Genomic DNA, 22,339 nt, shown 5'->3' on the forward strand with positions numbered 1-22,339 from the left:
CAAAACAAGTAAAATTAGCCACGGCACACCAAACAATATTTCACGGTACACTAGTGTGCCGCGGCAGAGTGGTTGGAAAACGATGTTTTAGGCTACCGGTCCTTTAAATAGCTTTTTATTTCTGCAGGGTGTTTGGGGATTGAAATGCATCCATTAATACCTCTAAAGGCTTAGTGGCCACATGTGTGGACAGCACCTTTTCACTCTTATTTCCAAAATTGTGTACACTACTGAATTGGGGTCTTGTGGCCACTTATGTGGACACTAATACTGCCATCTGGTGGTGTCAGAAGAGTATAACATACAATTGAATTTGGAAAAATAAGAATTAGCATGCCACTAAACATGAAGTACACGTTTGTGTTCTTATGGACTAAGTACATCATATCAAAAGATGACTCATAGTTTTTATTCTAATTAGGGTCCAATAAACCCAAATAACAAAGAGAAATTAAAAAAAGCATGTAAACAAACACTAGTTTTATACTTGTGAGTGTTGATGACACAACAGTTGATATTCTAGTTTCAAGCATGTTTTACTCAATATAGGTCATAACATCTCAGCAACAAGCTGTAATATCTTACTGAGATTATTTAGGACCAAAACCCTTAAAACAAGTAAAACACTCTAACATAAAATCTGCTTTGTGAGAAGAATTATCTTATCAGAGAGAAAATAAGCAAATATCACCCCTATTTGAGATATTTAATCTTACTTAGATTTCAGTTTTTGCAGTGCAGTAGGCAGTAGTGCTCAATGCTGTGTCTACTTATAGCAGGCCTGGGCAATTATTTTGACTCGGGGGCCACATTTAGAGAAAAAAATGTGTCTTTGGGCCGGTATATCTATTTTTAGGAACACTAATACAAAACCTCACAATAATGTCTGATTGAATGCTAAAAACATTATGACAGACCACCTTAGAAAACATAATGGAATTTTACATTTTTCTATGAACGATAAAACACGGAATATTGACAAAATATGAATGTCACACCCCCTTTCGATCGACATATTTTACAATCAAGTGAAACGCAACAAAAATGCGACAAACAGTGAAATATGAACGCGAAGGGTACAAAATAAACCCACCTACAATCTGATACATCACTAAGCTTTAGAACTTTGTTGTGAAAATCTTCTGCGTCTGTGGAAACGCTTCCCGCCCACACTGCTTGGTGCCTCGTCTGAGCTGCTGTGACGTAGATTACCATAGTAACTAATTAGGTTACCATAGTAACTGGTATATCAGCCATAAGCGCAGATCCCAACCATTGAAATACTTAGTATAGTTGAAGACTTATGGTCATTAGAAAACATCACTGCACATCATAATGGCAGCTACACTTTACATCTTAAACATCTAAAAACATTTTTTGGGAATGTCCGGCGGGCCAGATTGAAAAGCTTAACGGGCCGCATGTGGCCCCCGGGCCTTAATTTGCCCAGGTCTGACTTATAGGATGTCTATAACCGGAACCATCGTAAGGGGAACTTAAGGGCGGGGGACACAGGATGTGATGCATACTTGCCAACCCTCCCGGATTTTCCGGGAGACTCCCGAAATTCAGCGCCTCTCCCGAAAACCTCCCGAAATTCAGGTCCATGAGGACCTGAGTCCGCTAACCCACAATATAACCAGCATACCTGCCCAATCAAGTTATAACTGTAGAATGATGGAGGGCGAGTTCTTGGTTTCTTATGTGGGTTTATTGTTAGGCAGTTTCATTAACGTCCTCCCAGCGCGGCAACAACACACAACAACAGCAGTCACGTTTTTGTATACCGTAAAGCAGTTCGTCTGCCGTAAACAGCAATGTTGTGACACTCTTAAACAGGACAATACTGCCATCTAGTGCATTTGATGAAAGCACTTTTGTGCGTGCCACACAGCAATGCATCATCAGAGTTCAGCATGGTTAGAAAAATAGTGACAGAGAATAGAACAAGGATGGACAATTCAACCCTTAACTCAACAATGAGTAGATGAGTGTTATGTGTGTGTATATGTGTAAATAAATGAACACTGAAATTAAAGTATTTATTTTATATATATATATATATATACATACAGTATATATATATATATATATACATACATATAATAAAATAAATATATATATATATGTATATATATATATATATATAGCTAGAATTCACTGAACGTCAAGTATTTGTTATATATATATATATATATATATATATATATATATATATATATATATATGTATATATGAAATACTTGACTTGGTGAATTCTAGCTGTAAATATACTCCTCCCCTTTTAGCCACGCCCCCAACCAAAACACACACACAATCATGTATTATAAATAACTGCATTATTTCATCCTTATATTAAAACACTTAATCATCACTGGTTTAATATGTCAGTAAATATTCCAGAGGATCGGAGCATTATTCCCTGTTTATCAGATGAGTTCACTTCTATTTATTAAACATGAACAAGATATTGAACCAAGTCAACTGGAGAAAAGCTGGCAGTTATTTCTTTTTTTTCTTTTTCACCAAACAGTCCCTGGCTGTGATGCATGTCTTCTTGCAAAGAGGCAACCATAACGCCATAGAAAACTGGAAAGAGATGTTGGCTCAAGACTGAGTGAGATATAAAGATGTGCCAAAGTCAGATTTTTCTTACAACGCTAAACCCAACTGTCCATTTCATCAATGCTGTAAACGGTAGAGCCACAAAACTGACATATAGTCGCGATCAAAAGTTTACATACACGAGTAAAGAAGATAATGTCTTGGCTGTGTTGGGTTTCCAATCATTTCTACGACTCTTATTTGTTTGTGATAGTCCATAGATACTACCACCACTATCACATTTTCAGTAGACCCATAATAAATTCGTAATAGAACCAACTTCATCCAACAAGTATGTGCTACAAACACTCCATCACAAACAAATAAGAGTCTTAGAAATGATTGGAAACTCAACACAGCCAAGACATTATGTGTATGTAAACTTTTGATCGCGAATGTACATACGATCCATCAGACAAACACTAAAAAACAAAAGATTATTCAGGTAAAACAAGCAGAACATCAAGACTTTTCATTGACTCCTTTTGGGTACGATGTTTATTATACTGTACTGTCCCAACTCTTATTTGACGGATTCTGATCCGCATCCATCCACAAACGCATTAGACTCCCTGACACAGGGAGATGGATGAGTAAAGAGAAGAATATCGACCCTAGCTTCCCTGGCCTGCTGACATCAACTCCAAAACTGGACAGATCAGCTTTCAGGAAAAGAGCGCGGATGAGGGTATGTCTACAGAATATATTAATTGATGAAAATTGGGCTGTCTGCACTCTCAAAGTGCATGTTGTTGCCAAATGTATTTCATATGCTGTAAACCTAGTTCATAGTTGTTATTTTCCTTTAATGCCAAACAAACACATACCAATCGTTGGTTAGAAGGCGATCGCCGAATTCGTCCTCGCTTTCTCCCGTGTCGCTGACTGTCGTGTCATTTTCGTCGGTTTCGCTTGCATACGGTTCAAACCGATATGGCTCAATAGCTTCAGTTTCTTCTTCAATTTTGTTTTCGCTACCTGCCTCCACACTACAACCATCCGTTTCAATACATGCGTAATCTGTTGAATCGCTTAAGCCGCTGAAATCCGAGTCTGAATCCGAGCTAATGTCGCTATAGCTTGCTGTTCTATGAGCCATGTTTGTTTGTGTTGGCATCACTATGTGACGTCACAGGAAAATGGACGGGTGTATATAACGATGGTTAAAATCAGGCACTTTGAAGCTTTTTTTAGGGATATTGCGTGATCGGTAAAATTTTGAAAAAAACGTTGAAAAATAAAATAAGCCACTGGGAACTGATTTTTAATGGTTTTAACCCTTCTGAAATTGTGATAATATTCCCCTTTAAGTCAGGACTTTGGGAAGGTAATTCTAAAACCTTCATTCTAGCCTGATTTAGCCATTCCTTTACCACTTTTTGACGTGTCCAGTTGGAACACCCAACTGGGCCCAAGACCCAACCTCCGGGGCTGATGATTTTAGCTTGTCCTGAAGAATTTGGAGGTAATCCTTTTTCATTGTCCCATTTAAAGCACCAGTTCCATTGGCAGCAAAACAGACCCAGAGCATAATACTACCACTACGATCACATTTTCAGTTGACCCATAATAAATTCGTAACAGAACCAACTTCATCCAACAAGTATGTGCTCCAATCACTCTATCACAAACAAATAAGAGTCGTAGAAATGATTGGAAACTCAACACAGCCAAGAGATTATGTGTATGTAAACTTTTGATCGCGAATGTACATAAGATCCATCAGACAAACACTAAAAAACAAAAGATTATTCAGGTAAAACAAGACTTTTCATTGACTCATTTTGGGTACGATGTTTATTATACTGTACTGTCCCAGCTCTTATTTGACGGATTCTGATCCGCATCCATCCACAAACGCATTAGACTCCCTGACACGGGGAGATGGATGAGTAAAGAGAACAAAGTCATGCATTAGGAATACCTTGTGCTGCTCGGGACGAGTCCATGACGCCTGTGGAGAACAGAGAGAAGAACAACAAACAAAAGAAAGGCAGAGTAATTCTTAGAAAGCAATCCTGGTGCAAGCAAAAGCTGGGGTGCTGCAAATTGCATGTAAGTATTAAGTGTCGGGGATTTCTGTTTTTTTTTCCTCTGCATCTAGAATACCTGAGCTGGAAAGTTTGGATTAGGCTGAAAACAGTCAATGCCGGTAATGTCTTTAGCAGAGACGCCTATTGTGTTACAATAATGGCTTTGGAATGAAAGGGAAATCTTTTTTTACAAATCCCTGCTTTGCCTCACATTGCGTTCTATAAGTATATCTACTGGCGGCATGATAGCCCAAATGCTTACAAAGATAAGATTAAAAAAAAGAAAGGTCTTTGGTTTATCAGGAAGCAGCGTAAAGAAAAAACAAACTAGTTTCAAGACGATCGATTTCCAATCCGTTTTCTCGGAGCTTTGGCTATTAGACTTAAAGACTCACTGAAAGTTCTAAGACAAAAAGCCCACATTACATGTGCTATTTGGCTTCTCATAGCTAAATATGTGCCAGCAGTTATTTTACTTCATCCTGGCCGTTACGGGTTTTAGATGGTATTTTTATTCCAGTTATGTAACGAGCTTAAATTAACTAATTAGGAATGACTACACCTATATACCTGTTAAAGGTCCTATATTGTATTATTTTTTTCAATTAAATTTTTCAATTTATTTCTCCGAAGCCCCACAATAGTGTGTTAAAAGTATGCCGAAAATCTAGATTCTATGCTGGATTTTAGAAAGTTTGAAAGTCCACTTGGAGCACGCTGGTCTGTGTTTGTATATATTACATACAACTAAGTAACTATTAAGAGTGCTAACATTATAGTCACATTTTAACAGCAACGCAATGCTAGGTTAGCATCTTCAATGAAAAACATATAGCGGCACTTAAGTCTGTAGTTAGCAGAGCAGTGGACTTAATTTTAAGATGTGTAGAGAAGCCTGTTTTTGTCTGAAACTGTCCTCTGTGAAGGCAACACAAGGGATAGTGTGTGTGCCTCACAATAAGAATCCATCAATCAATCAATGTTTCCTTATATAGCCCTAAATCACGAGTGTCTCAAAGGGCTGCACAAGCCACGATGATGTCCTCGGCTCAGAGCCCACATCAGGGCAAGGAAAAACTCAACCCCAATGGGATGACAATGAGAAACCTTGGTGCAATGGACGTCGAGTGGATCTAGCATAATATTGTGAGAGTCCAGTCCATAGTGGATCTAACATTATAGTGGGAGTACAGTCCATAATGGACCTAACATAATAGTGTGAGAGTCCAGTCCATAGTGGATCTAGCATAATATTGTGAGAGTCCAGTCCATAGTGGATTTAACATAATAATGAGAGTCCAGTCCATAGTGGATCTAACATAATAGCGAGAGTCCAGTCCATAGTGGATCTAACATAATAGCGAGAGTCCAGTCCATAGTGGATCTAACATAATAGTGTGAGAGTCCAGTCCATAGTGGATCTAACATAATTGTGTGAGAGTCCAGTCCATAGTGGATCTAACATAATATTGTGAGAGTCTAGTCCATAGTGGATCTAACATAATAGTGTGAGAGTCCAGTCCATGGTGGATCTAACATAATAGTGAGAGTCCAGTCCATAGTGGATCTAACATAATAGTGTGAGAGTCCAGTCCATAGTGGATCTAACATAATAGTGTGAGAGTCCAGTCCATAGTGGATCTAACATAATAGTGTGAGAGTCCAGTCCATGGTGGATCTAACATAATAGTGATAGTCCAGTCCATAGTGGATCTAACATAATAGTGTGAGAGTCTAGTCCATAGTGGATCTAACATAATAGTGTGAGAGTCCAGTCCATAGTGGATCTAACATAATAGTGTGAGAGTCCAGTCCATAGTGGATCTAACATAATAGTGTGAGAGTCCAGTCCATAGTGAATTTAACATAATATTGTGAGAGTCCAGTCCATAGTGGATCTAACATAATAGTGTGAGAGTCCAGTCCATAGTGAATTTAACATAATAGTGTGAGAGTCCAGTCTATAGTGGATCTAACATAATATTGTGAAAGTCCAGTCCATAGTGGATCTAACATAACAGTGAGAGTCCAGTCCATAGTGGATCTAACATAATAGTGAGAGTCTAGTCCATAGTGGATCTAACATAATAGTGAGAGTCCAGTCCATAGTGGATCTAACATAATAGTGTGAGAGTCCAGTCCATAGTGGATCTAACATAATATTGTGAGAGTCTAGTCCATAGTGGATCTAACATAATTTTGTGAGAGTCTAGTCCATAGTGGATCTAACATAATATTGTGAGAGTCTAGTCCATAGTGGATCTAACATAATAGTGAGAGTCCAGTCCATAGTGGATCTAACATAATAGCAAGAGTCCAGTCCATAGTGGATCTAACAAAATATTGTGAGTGTCTAGTCCATAGTGGATCTAACATAATAGTGTGAGAGTCCAGTCCATAGTGGATCTAACATAATAGTGTGAGAGTCCAGTCCATAGTGAATTTAACATAATAGTGTGAGAGTCCAGTCCATAGTGGATCTAACATAATAGCGAGAGTCCAGTCCATAGTGGATCTAACAAAATAGTGAGAGTCCAGTCCATAGTGGATCTAACATAATAGTGTGAGAGTCCAGTCCATAGTGAATTTAACATAATAGTGTGAGAGTCCAGTCCATAGTGGATCTAACATAATATTGTGAAAGTCCAGTCCATAGTGGATCTAACATAATAGTGTGAGAGTCCAGTCCATAGTGAATTTAACATAATAGTGTGAGAGTCCAGTCCATAGTGGATCTAACATAATAGTGTTAGATCCACATAACATAATAGTGTTAGATCCACACTATTATGTTAGATCCACTATGGACTGGACTCTCACACTATTATGTTAGATCCACTATGGACTGGACTCTCACTATTATGTTAGATCCACTATGGACTGGACTCTCACTATTTTGTTAGATCCACTATGGACTGGACTCTCACACTATTATGCTAGATCCACTATGGACTGGACTCTCACTATTATGTATGATCCACTATGGACTGGACTCTCACACTATTATGTTAGATCCACTATGGACTGGACTCTTACTATTATGTTAGATCCACTATGGACTGGACTCTCACAATATTATGTTAGATCCACTATGGACTGGACTCTCACTATTATGTTAGATCCACTATGGACTGGACTCTCACACTATTATGTTAGATCCACTATGAACTGGACTCTCACTATTATGTTAGGTCCAGTATGGACTGGACTCTCACACTATTATGTTAGATCCACTGGACTCTCACACTATTATGCTAGATCCACTATGGACTGGACTCTCGCTATTATGTTAGATCCACTATGGACTGAACTCTCACTGTTATGTTAGATCCACTTCGGACTGGACTCTGACACTATTATGCTAGACCCACTATGGACTGGACTCTCACTATTATGTTAGATCCACTATGGACTGGACTCTCACTATTTTGTTAGATCCACTATGGACTGGACTCTCACACTATTATGCTAGATCCACTATGGACTGGACTCTCACTATTATGTTAGATCCACTATGGACTGGACTCTCACACTATTATGTTAGATCCACTATGGACTGGACTGTCACTATTATGTTAGATCCACTATGGACTGGACTCTCACTATTATGCTAGATCCACTATGGACTGGACTCTCACACTATTATGTTAGATCCACTATGGACTGGACTCTCACTATTATGTTAGATCCACTATGGACTGGACTCTCACAATATTATGTTAGATCCACTATGGACTGGACTCTCACTATTATGTTAGATCCACTATGGACTGGACTCTCACACTATTATGTTAGATCCACTGGACTCTCACACTATTATGCTAGATCCACTATGGACTGGACTCTCGCTATTATGTTAGATCCACTATGGACTGAACTCTCACTGTTATGTTAGATCCACTTCGGACTGGACTCTGACACTATTATGCTAGATCCACTATGGACTGGACTCTCACTATTATGTTAGATCCACTATGGACTGGACTCTCACACTATTATGCTAGATCCACTATGGACTGGACTCTCACTATTATGTTAGATCCACTATGGACTGGACTCTCACACTATTATGTTAGATCCACTATGGACTGGACTGTCACTATTATGTTAGATCCACTATGGACTGGACTCTCACTATTATGCTAGATCCACTATGGACTGGACTCTCACAATATTATGTTAGACCCACTCAACGTCCATTGCATCCTGTCTCCCCTAAAGGGGCGGGGGGTCCTCTGCGGTCCTCTCCAAGGTTTCTCATAGTCCTTCACATTGCCATCCCACTGGGTTGTGAGTTTTTCCTTGCCCTTACAGGTAAAAGCCAGTAAATTAGAATATTTTGAAAAACTTGATTTATTTCAGTAATTGCATTCAAAAGGTGTAACTTGTACATTATATTTATTCATTGCACACAGACTGATGCATTCAAATGTTTATTTCATTTAATTTTGATGATTTGAAGTGGCAACAAATGAAAATCCAAAATTCCGTGTGTCACAAAATTAGAATATTACTTAAGGCTAATACAAAAAAGGGATTTTTAGAAATGTTGGCCAACTGAAAAGTATGAAAATGAAAAATATGAGCATGTACAATACTCAATACTTGGTTGGAGCTCCTTTTGCCTCAATTACTGCGTTAATGCGGCGTGGCATGGAGTCGATGAGTTTCTGGCACTGCTCAGGTGTTATGAGAGCCCAGGTTGCTCTGATAGTGGCCTTCAACTCTTCTGCGTTTTTGGGTCTGGCATTCTGCATCTTCCTTTTCACAATACCCCACAGATTTTCTATGGGGCTAAGGTCAGGGGAGTTGGCGGGTCAATTTAGAACAGAAATACCATGGTCCGTAAACCACGCACGGGTAGATTTTGCGCTGTGTGCAGGCGCCAAGTCCTGTTGGAACTTGAAATCTCCATCTCCATAGAGCAGGTCAGCAGCAGGAAGCATGAAGTGCTCTAAAACTTGCTGGTAGACGGCTGCGTTGACCCTGGATCTCAGGAAACAGAGTGGACCGACACCAGCAGATGACATGGCACCCCAAACCATCACCCAACCATGCAAATTTTGCATTTCCTTTGGAAATCGAGGTCCCAGAGTCTGGAGGAAGACAGGAGAGGTACAGGATCCACGTTGCCTGAAGTCTAGTGTAAAGTTTCCACCATCAGTGATGGTTTGGGGTGCCATGTCATCTGCTGGTGTCGGTCCACTCTGTTTCCTGAGATCCAGGGTCAACGCAGCCGTCTACTAGCAAGTTTTAGAGCACTTCATGCTTCCTGCTGCTGACCTGCTCTATGGAGATGGAGATTTCAAGTTCCAACAGGACTTGGCGCCTGCACACAGCGCAAAATCTACCCGTGCCTGGTTTACGGACCATGGTATTTCTGTTCTAAATTGGCCCGCCAACTCCCCTGACCTTAGCCCCATAGAAAATCTGTGGGGTATTGTGAAAAGGAAGATGCAGAATGCCAGACCCAAAAACGCAGAAGAGTTGAAGGCCACTATCAGAGCAACCTGGGCTCTCATAACACCTGAGCAGTGCCAGAAACTCATCGACTCCATGCCACGCCGCATTAACGCAGTAATTGAGGCAAAAGGAGCTCCAACCAAGTATTGAGTATTGTACATGCTCATATTTTTCATTTTCATACTTTTCAATTGGCCAACATTTCTAAAAATCCCTTTTTTGTATTAGCCTTAAGTAATATTCAAATTTTGTGACACACGGAATTTTGGATTTTCATTTGTTGCCACTTCAAATCATCAAAATTAAATGAAATAAACATTTGAATGCATCAGTCTGTGTGCAATGAATAAATATAATGTACAAGTTACACCTTTTGAATGCAATTACTGAAATAAATCAAGTTTTTCAAAATATTCTAATTTACTGGCTTTTACCTGTATATGTCGTTGTGGCTTGTGCAGCCCTTTGAGACACTCGTGATTTAGGGCTATATAAGTAAACATTGATTGATTGATTGATAGAAACCGGCTCTAAGACGCGTATTAGTCATTTCGAGGTACATATTCCATAAGGAAACATTTAAATTAATTTATATTTCATGTGTCATGACTGACACTGAAGTTGTATGCATGTAGTGACCAGAAATGAAACTCTTTTTGTTTACTTGACGAGCGCAGAGCTTTGTTATGTCGCTATTTAATAAAGCGCCTCTGCAATAGTATAATAATGCCACTTTTTTTTTTTAAATGTACACATCCCTCTTTTCATGTTTGCATATTTAAACAAAACAAAATGATGGTGTTTGCATTCTTTCCAAAAACAAAGTTGATTTACCATTGTTTGTAGGTAAAGATTGTTGGATTAAACAGGCTTTTAATGCATACACTTGACTGCATAGTCAACATAGTACAAAGAAGAAAGCCTTTGGGAGCGAGTCGGGACAACATGCTATGTCCGGTTAAATGACAGACAGAGATAAGCTTCACTTCGCACGGCGGGAAGTTTCACAGAAGGCATGCTCGGAGGAGAAGATGTTAAAGCGTGACGGTGAGATGCGGTGAATCGTGTAACAGGTAGGATGGTCAAACAGCTTTTTCATCAGGTGGAACAGCAAGAACCTTTCAAGTAAATTAAGGCAATCAGCTGGAATAATTGTCGGGCAAAAACAGTGAATGGAACCATCAGCGAATTCACATGGCGAGTCCATCGTTCGTTAGTCTGGCGTTATAACTGCAGTCGGCTTAGTGCTCGGTAATGAAGCAAAAAAAAGAAATGGATCTCCATACAAGCACAGATATAACAATAGTCTAGATCCAAAAAAACGTACGATCCATTGATATTGAAACCTGAGAGTACATAAGGGATGGCGTGGTGCTGTTGGGAGAGTGGCCGTGCCAGCAACCTGACGGTTCCTGGTTCGATCCCCAAATCTACCAACTTCATTGTGTCCTTGAGCAAGACACTTCACCCTTGCTCCTGATGGGTGGAGGTTAGGGCCTTGCATGGCAGCTCCCGCCATCAGTGTGTGAATGTGTGTGTGAATGTGGAAATAGTGTCAAAGCGCTTTGAGTACCTTGAAGGTAAAAAAGCGCTATACAAGTACAACCCATTTACCATACTCTACTGACTTGTCTTCATGACTTTTTCCAAAGCAGCCATTTTCCCTTAGCACAAACATAAGCAGTAGGACACATAGAGGTTAGAGATGTCCGATAATGGCTTTTTTGCCGATATTCCGATATTGTCCAACTCTTAATTACCGATTCCGATATCAACCGATACCGATATATAAAGTCTTGGAATTAACACATTATTATGCCTAATGTTGTTGTGATGCCCCGCTGGATGCATTAAACAATGTAACAAGGTTTTCCAAAATAAATCAACTCAAGTTATGGAAAAAAATGCCAACATGGCACTGCCATATTTATTATTGAAGTCACAAAGTGCATTATTTTTTTTAACATGCCTCAAAACAGCAGCTTGGGACATGCTCTCCCTGAGAGAGCATGAGGAGGTTGAGAAGGGCAGGGTTTGGGGGGGGGGTGTATATTGTAGCATCCCGGAAGAGTTAGTGCTGCAAGGGGTTCTGGGTATTTGTTCTGTTGTGTTTATGTTGTGTTACAGTGCGGATGTGTTTGTCATTCTTGTTTGGTGTGGGTTCACGGTGTGGCGCATATTTGTAACAGTGTTACAGTATTACCTGTATGGCTGTTGACCAAGTATGCATGGCATTCACTTGTGTGTGTGTGAAAAGCCGTAGGTATTATGTGATTGGGCCGGCACGCAAAGGCATATTGGCGCTCTGTACTTCTCCCTAAGTCCGTGTACACAGCGGCATTTTAAAAAGTCATAAATTTTTGAAAACCGATACCGATAATTTCCGATATTACATTTTAAAGCATTTATCGGCCGATAATATCGGACTGCCGATACTATCGGACATCTCTAATAGAGGTGATAGCAATGTCATTAATTACGATTCCATTTTCTTTAGTTTGAACTCCTGCTATTGTTCACGTCTAAGGGGAGCTTCGACAACTACAGTTTTGTATTTTCTGATTGCGTTCTGACAGACAAAAGAATATTTGTTGTCATTGCTAAATTATATCCACATTACTTTTTACCCCAAGAGCAACAAAAAAATGATATTTGTATAAAAATCTAAACTATTATTACACCGACTTAACGCCTAAAAACATCACAGTATGTTGTGCACGCACCTTTTTAATGTTTTTTTTTTAATGTGATTGAATGAAATAAGTTTATTTCGGTCATATCATTTTGTGTGGTCAGTTTAACAGTAGAGATGATACATATTTAACAATCATACACATTTACACACACAAAGAAAAGGAAAAGAATGACCAAAAAAGCAATAGGCTGAAGCTAGAGATGTCCAATAATAGCTTTTTTGCCGATATCCGATATTCTGATATCGTCCAACTCTTAATTATCGATTCCGATATCAACTGATACCGATATATACAGTCGTGGAATTAACACATTATTATGCCTAATTTTGTTGTGATGCCCCGCTGGATGCATTAAATAATGTAACAAGGTTTTCCAAAATAAATCAACTCAAGTTATGGAAAAAAAATGCCAACATGGCACTGCCATATTTATTATTGAAGTCACTAAGTGCATTATTTTTTTTAACATGCCTCAAAACAGCAGCTTGGAATTTGGGACATGCTCCAGGAGGTTGAGGTGGGGGGTTAGGGGATAGCAGGGGGTGTATATTGTAGCGTCCCGGAAGAGTTAGTGCTGCAAGGGGTTCTGGGTATTTGTACTGTTGTGTTTATGTTGTGTTACGGTGCGGATGTTCTCCCGAAATGTGTTTGTCATTCTTGTTTGGTGTGGGTTCACAGTGTGGCGCATATTTGTAACAGTGTTAAAGTTGTTTATACGGCCACCCTCAGTGTGACCTGTATGGCTGTTGACCAAGTATGCCTTGCATTAACTTGTGTGTGTGTGAAAAGCCGTAGATATTATGTGATTGGGCCGACACGCAAAGGCAGTGCCTTTAAGGTTTATTGGCGCTCTGTACTTCTCCCTACGTCCGTGTACACAGCGGCGTTTTAAAAAGTCTTAAATTTTACTTTTTGAAACCGATACCGATGATTTCCGGTATCACATTTTAAAGCATTTATCGGCCGATATCGGCAGTATGATATTATCGGAAATCTCTTCTACTAACTATGGTTATTACGCCGACGTAGCTCCTAAAAACATCACAGTATGATGTGCACGCACCTTTTTTAATGTTTTTTTTTTTTTTTTAATGAAATAAGTTTATTTCGGTTATATAATCAACCATCAACCATTTTGTGTGGTCAGTTTAACAGTAGAGATGATACATATTTAACAATCATACACATTTACACACACAAAGAAAAGGAAAAGAATGACCGAAAAAGGAATAGGCTGAAGCCAAAGCTTATATTTGCCTATCCTATACCTTCACTGAAAATAAGATTACCTGGAACATCAACGGGTGGGGTTTGGTGGTAGCGGGGGGTGTATATTGTAGCGTCCCGGAAGAGTTAGTGCTGCAAGGGGTTCTGGGTATTTGTTCTGTTGTGTTTATGTTGTGTTACGGTGCGGATGTTCTCCCGAAATGTGTTTGTCATTCTTGTTTAGTGTGGGTTCACAGTGTGTCGCATATTTGTAACAGTGTTAAAGTTGTTTATACGGCCACCCTCAGTGTGACCTGTATGGCTGTTGACCAAGTATGCATTGCATTCACTTGTGTGTGTGAAAAGCTGTAGATATTATGTGATTGGGCCGGCATGCTATTTGTATGGAGGAAAACCGGACGTGACGACAGGTTGTAGAGGACGCTAAAGGCAGTGCCTTTATTGTTGTCCGGGTGGAAATCGGGAGAATGGTTGCCCCGGGAGATTTTCGGGAGGGGCACTGAAATTCAGGAGTCTCCCGGGAAAATCGAGAGGGTTGGCAAGTCTGCCTTATGTCCGTGTTTTATCGGATATGTACCACTCCGTTCAAGTCATTAATTTTACTTTTTGAAACCGATACCGATAATTTCCAATATTACATTTTAAAGCATTTATCGTCCGATAATATCGGCCATCTCTAGATGAAAGTAATTGTTACTATATTTTATAATTTTCCATTATTTCACCTTTCAAGGTTTTCTTAACCCTTAACAAAGAACGACATGTCCTCACTGAGCTTCTTCCACCATTTAACTCCTACAACTGAAATACTAATATAACGATGGCTTCCTTTGACAAACTACTTCTACAAAGCTCGTTCAGCTCAATGAATATACTTTTCTTGGCAATCATGATCAAAACATATTTCAGGCTTCAACTGGCTCCCTAAAATTATTTTCCAAGTAATGTTCAGCCGTTAGCTACAACTCTGCTAAGTCCTTAACAAAGTCTGGAAAAGTTGCTAAAACGAGCAACAAAGTCAATTTGGTTGCAGAACTGCTCTCGGCGGACAAACAAATGTGATTGTTTGGCAGCGTCACGTGGGGCCACCGCACCAGCCGGAAGCAGAGAAGTGCTGTGCCTTAATGTTGCCTGGGAGATAAGACGACGAAAGACATGCATGCGTAACTTTTAATCCGTTTGCATTTGCTCACAAGGCAAGGGGAGCATAAGTCATTTGCCAGGATCATTTTGCCATTTTCAGGACATATGATCTTTGTTTCTCATTTCCATGACTGGAAAATTGGTGCCCTGTTTTTGTTTTAAAAAGCTATTGGAACTCTTTTTTTTTTTTTTTTTTTAACTAAGCCAGGGCAATTGCCTCTTGTGGTCAAAAGCTGAATTGCATGCTTTTGAATGATAATAATAATAATAATAATAATAATATTAATAATAATAATAGAGCGAATCATAATGCACGTTAAAAATATGGCGCTATATTTGTTAGACTGTTTAGCAACACCTAACAGTACATGTGCACCTGAAAATGTTAACAAATGAACATTTTATGTAGGGAAATTAAGAGGTTTACATGTGATGGCATTGCTAAAACAACCAATTTAATGGTGGCTTTATATTTCCGTGCAGTATTTAAAATGAAAGTGCACTAAAATGAGCTGGTCTAAAATGATGGCAACAGTCATCATTTCAGGAGCTCAATTATGTTTTTTTGTTGTTGTTTTTTTTATACAATTAAACTATGGTGCTTTTGGTCAATCCAAAATGTCAACAAACCTCAACTCTGAAAATTTAAGAAATTAAAAAGTGATGTTTGGCTTACTTGGAAGAGAATGTGTGCAAAATTATTTGGCAATATTTAGATGTTTCCTGTCTCACTTATAGTTGGGCTAGGGCAACCCGCGGCTCTAGAGCCGCATGCGGCTCTTTAGCGCCGCCCTAGTGGCTTTCTGGAGCTTTTTATAAAATGTATGAAAAATGGAAAAAGTTGAGGGGAAAAAAATATATTTTTTGTTTTAATATGGTTTCTGTAGGAGGACAAACATGACACAAACCTCCCGAATTGTTAAATCACACTGTTTATATTAAACATGCTTCACTGATTCGAGTATTTGGCGAGCGCCGTTTTGTCCTACTAATTTTGGCTGTCCTTGAACTCACCGTAGTTTACATGTATAACTTTCTCCGACTTTCTAGGGCGTGTTTTATGCCACTTCTTTTTTCTGTCTCATTTTGTCCACCAAACTTTCCACAGAGGTGAGTTTTGTTGATGTTTATTGACTTGTGTGGAGTGCTAATCAGACATATTTGGTCACTGCATGACTGCAAGCTAATCGATGCTAACATGCTATTTAGGCTAGCTATATGTACATATTGCATCAATATGCCTCATTTGTAGCTATATTTGAGCTCATTTAGTTTCCTTTAAGTCCTCTTAATTCAATTTATATCTCATGACACACTATCTGTATGTAATATGGCTTTTAATTTTTTTGCGGCTCCAGACAGATTTTTTTTTTGTATTTTTGGTCCAATATGGCTCTTTCAACATTTTGGGTTGCCGACCCCTGGGCTAGGGGGTAATAAAAATAATAATAACTGGGATTTATATAGCGCTTTTCTAAGTACCCAAAGTCGCTTTACATGTAGAACCCATCATTCACACCTGGTGGTGGTAAGCTACTTTCATAGCCACAGCTGCCCTGGGGTAGACTGACGGAAGCGTGGCTGCAATTTGCGCCAACGGCCCCTCCGACCACCACCTATCATCATTCAATTCACCGGTGTGAGTGGCACCGGGGGCAAAGGGTGAAGTGTCCCGCCCAAGGACACAACGGCAGCGATTTTTGGATGGTAAGAGGCGGGGAGCGAACCTGCAACCATCAGGTTTCTGGCACGGTTGCTCTACCCACTACGCCATGCCGCTCCCGGGTAGCGGGGGATGTATATTGTAGCGTCCCGGACGAGTTAGTGCTGCAGGGGGGTTCTGGGTATTTGTTCTGTTGTGTTTATGTTGTGTTACGGTGCGGATATTCTCCCAAAATGTGTTTGTCGTTCTTGTTTGGTGTGGGTTCACAGTGTGGCGCATATTTGTAACAGTGTTAAAGTTGTTTATACGGCCACCCTCAGTGTGGACCAAGTATGCAGGCATTCACTTGTGTGTGTGAAAAGCCATAGATATTATGTGACTGGGCCGGCACGCAAACAGTGCCTTTAAGGTTTATCGACGCTCTGTACTTCTCCCTACGTTCGTGTACACAGCGGCTTTTTAAAAAGTCATACATTTTACTTTTTGAAACCGATACCGATAATTTCCGATATTACATTTTAAAGCATTTATCGGCCGATATTACCGGACATCTCTAGTTAAAAGTAATCAAATTTTCTGATGTACTGAATTTGGGATTCTCATTATTTTTTAGTTGTTATCATCAAAATGAAAAATACTTGAAGTACAAACCCCGTTTCCATATGAGTTGGGAAATTGTGTTAGATGTAAATATAAACGGAATACAATGATTTGCAAATCCTTTTCAACCCATATTCAATTGAATGCACTACAAAGACAACATATTTGATGTTCAAACTCATAAACTTTATTTTTTTTTTGCAAATAATAATTAACATAGACAAAGAAGTTGGGAAAGGGCACTTTCACCACTGTGTTACATGGCCTTTCCTTTTAACAACACTCAGTAAACGTTTGGGAACTGAGGAGACACATTTTTGAAGCTTCTCAGGTGGAATTCTTTCCCATTCTTGCTTGATGTACAGCTTAAGTTGTTCAACAGTCCGGGGGTCTCCGTTGTGCTATTTTAGGCTTCATAATGCGCCACACATTTTCAATGGGAGACAGGTCTGGACTACAGGCAGGCCAGTCTAGTACCCGCACTCTTTTACTATGAAGCCACGTTGATGTAACACGTGGCTTGGCATTGTCTTGCTGAAATAAGCAGGGGCGTCCATGGTAACGTTGCTTGGATGGCGACATATGTTGCTGCATTAATGGCGCCTTCACAGATGTGTAAGTTACCCATGTCTTGGGCACTAATACACCCCCATACCATCACAGATGCTGGCTTTTCAACTTTGCGCCTATAACAATCTGGATGGTTCTTTTCCTCTTTGGTCCGGAGGACACGACGCCCAAAGTTTCCAAAAACAATTTCAAATGTGGACTCGTCACACCACAGAACACTTTTCCACTTTGTATCAGTCCATCTTAGATGAGCTCAGGCCCAGCGATGCCGACGGCGTTTCTGGGTGTTGTTGATAAACGGTTTTCGCCTTGCCTAGGAGAGTTTTAACTTGCACTTACAGATGTAGCGACCAACTGTAGTTACTGACAGTGGGTTTCTGAAGTGTTCCTGAGCCCATGTGGTGATATCCTTTACACACTGATGTCACTTGTTGATGCAGTACAGCCTGAGGGATTGAAGGTCACGGGCTTAGCTGCTTACGTGCAGTGATTGCTCCAGATTCTCTGAACCCTTTGATGATATTACGGAGCGTGGATGGTGAAAGCCCTAAATTCCTTGCAATAGCTGGTTGAGAAAGGTTTTTCTTAAACTGTTCAACGATTTGCTCACACATTTGTTGACAAAGTGGTGACCCTCGCCCCATCCTTGTTTGTGATTGACTGAGCATTTCATGGAATCTACTTTTATACCCAATCATGGCACCCACCTGTTCCCAATTAGCCTGCACACCTGTGGGATGTTCCAAATAAGTGTTTGATGAGCATTCCTCAACTTTATCAGTATTTATTGCCACCTTTCCCAACTTCTTTGTCACGTGTTGCTGGCATCAAATTCTAAAGTTAATGATTATTTGCAAAAAAAAAAAATGTTTATGAGTTTGAACATCAAATATGTTGTCTTTGTAGCATATTCAACTGAATATGGGTTGAAAATAATTTGCAAATCATTGTATTCCGTTTATATTTACATCTAACACAATTTCCCAACTCATATGGAAACGGGGTTTGTATATCAGTTTGTATGTATTGAATGTATATAATATACAAGTTTCACTTTTTGAATATTAAGTACGTCCTGCAAGTTCTGGTGAAAAAGTGGACCATGCCATCATTCTTTTTTTTGTTATTTTTGAGCCTAAGTTCGCCTGAGGGAAGAAAGCTGCAAAATAATTATGCACCTTTGGTCCTCATGACACAAACGTGCATCACCAGATATGAAAATATGTATAAAATACAGTCGTGGTCAAAAGTTGACATACACTTGTAAAGAACATAATGTCATGGCTGTCTTGAAGTTCCAATCATTTCTATTTTGTTGTGATGTAGTGATTGGAGCACATAATTGTTGGTCACAAAAAACATACATGAAGTTTGGTTCTTTTATGAATTTATTATGGGTCTACTGAAAATGTGAGGGTCAAAAGTATACATACAGCAATGTTAATATTTGCTTACATGTCCCTTGGCAAGTTTCACTGCAATAAGGCACTTTTGGTAGCCATCCACAAGCTTCTGCTTGAATTTTTGACCACTCCTCTTGACAAAATTGGTGCAGTTCAGCTAAATGTGTTGGTTTTCTGACATGGACTTGTTTCTTCAGCATTGTCCACACGTTTAAGTCAGGACTTCGGGAAGGCCATTCTAAAACCTTCATTCTAGCCTGATTTAGCCATAACTTTACCACTTGTGATGTCATTGTCCTTTTGGAACACCCAACTGCGCCCTAGACCCAACCTCCGGGGCTGATGATTTTAGCTTGTCCTGAAGAATTTGGAGGTAATTCTCCTTTTTCATTGTCCCATTGACTCTCTGTAAAGCACCAGTTCCATTGGCAGTAAAACATGCCCAGAGCATAATACTACCACCACCATGCTTGACGGTAGGTATGGTGTTCCTGGGATTAAAGGCCTCACCTTTTCTCTTCCAAACAAATTGTTGGGTATTGTGGCCAAACAGCTCCATTTTTGTTTCATCTGACATCACATGGACAAAGATAAGACCTTCTGGAGGAAAGTTCTGTGGTCAGATGAAATGTATGAAAAATGAATTTACAATCATCCTTTGCTGTCGCGCTTTACATATCGCAGCTTCACTGCGTCACAGAGTTTTGGGTGCTGTTATTTCATTTTTTTTAAAGCATATTCCACAATATTTTGGTCCTAAATTAAGCATGTTAAAGCATAACAATGGCTAAATAAACTAAAAATATCAATACTACATTGCTGGGTATTGTGGCCAAACAGCTCAATTTTTGTTTCATCTGACCACCGAACTTTCCTCCAGAAGGTCTTATCTTTGTCCACGTGATGTCAGATGAAACAACATATTTAGCTGAACTGCACTAATTTTGTCAAGAGGAGTGGTCAAAAATTCAAGCAGAAGCTTGTGGATGGCTACCAAAAGTGCCTTATTGCAGTGAAACTTGCCAAGGGACATGTAAGCAAATATTAACATTGCTGTATGTATACTTTTGACCCTCACATTTTCAGTAGACCCATAATAAATTCATAAAAGAAGCAAACTTCATGAATGATCCACTATGGACTGGACTCTCACTATTATGTTAGATCCACTATGGACTGGACTCTCACTATTATGTTAGATCCACTATGGACTGGACTCTCACTATTATGTTAGATCCAGTATGGACTGGACTCTCACTATTATGTTAGATCCACTATGGACTGGACTCTCACACTATTATGTTAGATCCACTATGGACTGGACTCTCACTATTATGTTAGATCCACTATGGACTGGACTCTCACTATTATGTTAGATCCACTATGGACTGGACTCTCACTATTATGTTAGATCCACTATGGACTGGACTCTCACACTATTATGTTAGATCCACTATGGACTCGACTCTCACTATTATGTTAGATCCACTATGGACTGGACTCTCACACTATTATGTTAGATCCACTATGGACTGGACTCTCACTATTATGTTAGATCCACTATGGACTGGACTCTCACTATTATGTTAGATCCACTATGGACTGGACTCTCACTATTATGTTAGATCCAGTATGGACTGGACTCTCACTATTATGTTAGATCCACTATGGACTGGACTCTCACACTATTATGTTAGATCCACTATGGACTGGACTCTCACTATTATGTTAGATCCACTATGGACTGGACTCTCACTATTATGTTAGATCCACTATGGACTGGACTCTCACTATTATGTTAGATCCACTATGGACTGGACTCTCACACTATTATGTTAGATCCACTATGGACTCGACTCTCACTATTATGTTAGATCCACTATGGACTGGACTCTCACACTATTATGTTAGATCCACTATGGACTGGACTCTCACTATTATGTTAGATCCACTATGGACTGGACTCTCACTATTATGTTAGATCCACTATGGACTGGACTCTCACTATTATGTTAGATCCACTATGGACTGGACTCTCACACTATTATCTTAGATCCACTATGAACTGGACTCTCACACTATTATGTTAGATCCACTATGGACTGGACTCTCACACTATTATGTTAGATCCACTATAAACTGGACTCTCACACTATTATGTTAGATCAACTATGGACTGGACTCTCACAATATTATGTTAGATCCACTATCGACTGGACTCTCACTATTATGTTAGATCCACTATGGACTGGACTCTCACTATTATGTTAGATCCACTATGGACTGGACTCTCACTATTATGTTAGATCCACTATGGACTGGACTCTCACACTATTATGTTAGATCCACTATGGACTGGACTCTCACTATTATGTCCATCCATCCATCCATCTTCTTCCGCTTATCCGAGGTCGGGTCGCGGTGGCAGCAGCCTAAGCAGGGAAGCCCAGACTTCCCTCTCCCCAGCCACTTCGTCCAGCTCCTCCCGGGGGATCCCGAGGCGTTCCCAGGCCAGCCGGGAGAGATAGTCTTCCCAGCGTGTCCTGGGTCTTCCCCGTGGCCTCCTACCGGTCGGACGTGCCCGAAACACCTTCCTAGGGAGGCGTTCGGGTGGCATCCTGACCAGATGCCCGAACCACCTCATCTGGCTCCTCTCCATGTGGAGGAGCAGCGGCTTTACTTTGAGCTTCCCCCGGATGACAGAGCTTCTCACCCTATCTCTAAGGGAGAGCCCCGCCACTCGGCGGAGGAAACTCATTTCGGCCGCTTGTACCCGTGATCTTGTCCTTTCGGTCATGACCCAAAGCTCATGACCATAGGTGAGGATGGGAACGTAGATCGACCGGTAAATCGAGAGCTTTGCCTTCCGGCTCAGCTCCTTCTTCACCACAACGGATCGATACAGCGTCCGCATTACTGAAGACGCCGCACCGATCC

General features: G+C 40.1%; 1 protein-coding gene across 8 annotated transcripts in view; it reads right to left on the reverse strand.

Moving 5' to 3' along the window:
* ncam1b (neural cell adhesion molecule 1b) overlaps nucleotides 1–22,339 on the reverse strand; it is a 354,414-nt gene that overhangs the window by 90,694 nt on the left and 241,381 nt on the right. For 5 of the 8 annotated variants that reach the window (XM_061973161.1, XM_061973166.1, XM_061973160.1 and 2 more), the window contains one exon: nucleotides 4,529–4,558. The exons of the other annotated variants lie outside the window; for them this stretch is intronic. In XM_061973161.1, the coding sequence (XP_061829145.1) occupies nucleotides 4,529–4,558 (30 nt within the window). The remainder of the gene's footprint in view (nucleotides 1–4,528; nucleotides 4,559–22,339) is intronic. 8 annotated transcript variants of the gene reach the window in all.

Source organism: Nerophis lumbriciformis, linkage group LG17 (assembly GCF_033978685.3).
Source record: "Nerophis lumbriciformis linkage group LG17, RoL_Nlum_v2.1, whole genome shotgun sequence".
Classification (NCBI taxonomy): Eukaryota; Metazoa; Chordata; class Actinopteri; order Syngnathiformes; family Syngnathidae; genus Nerophis; species Nerophis lumbriciformis.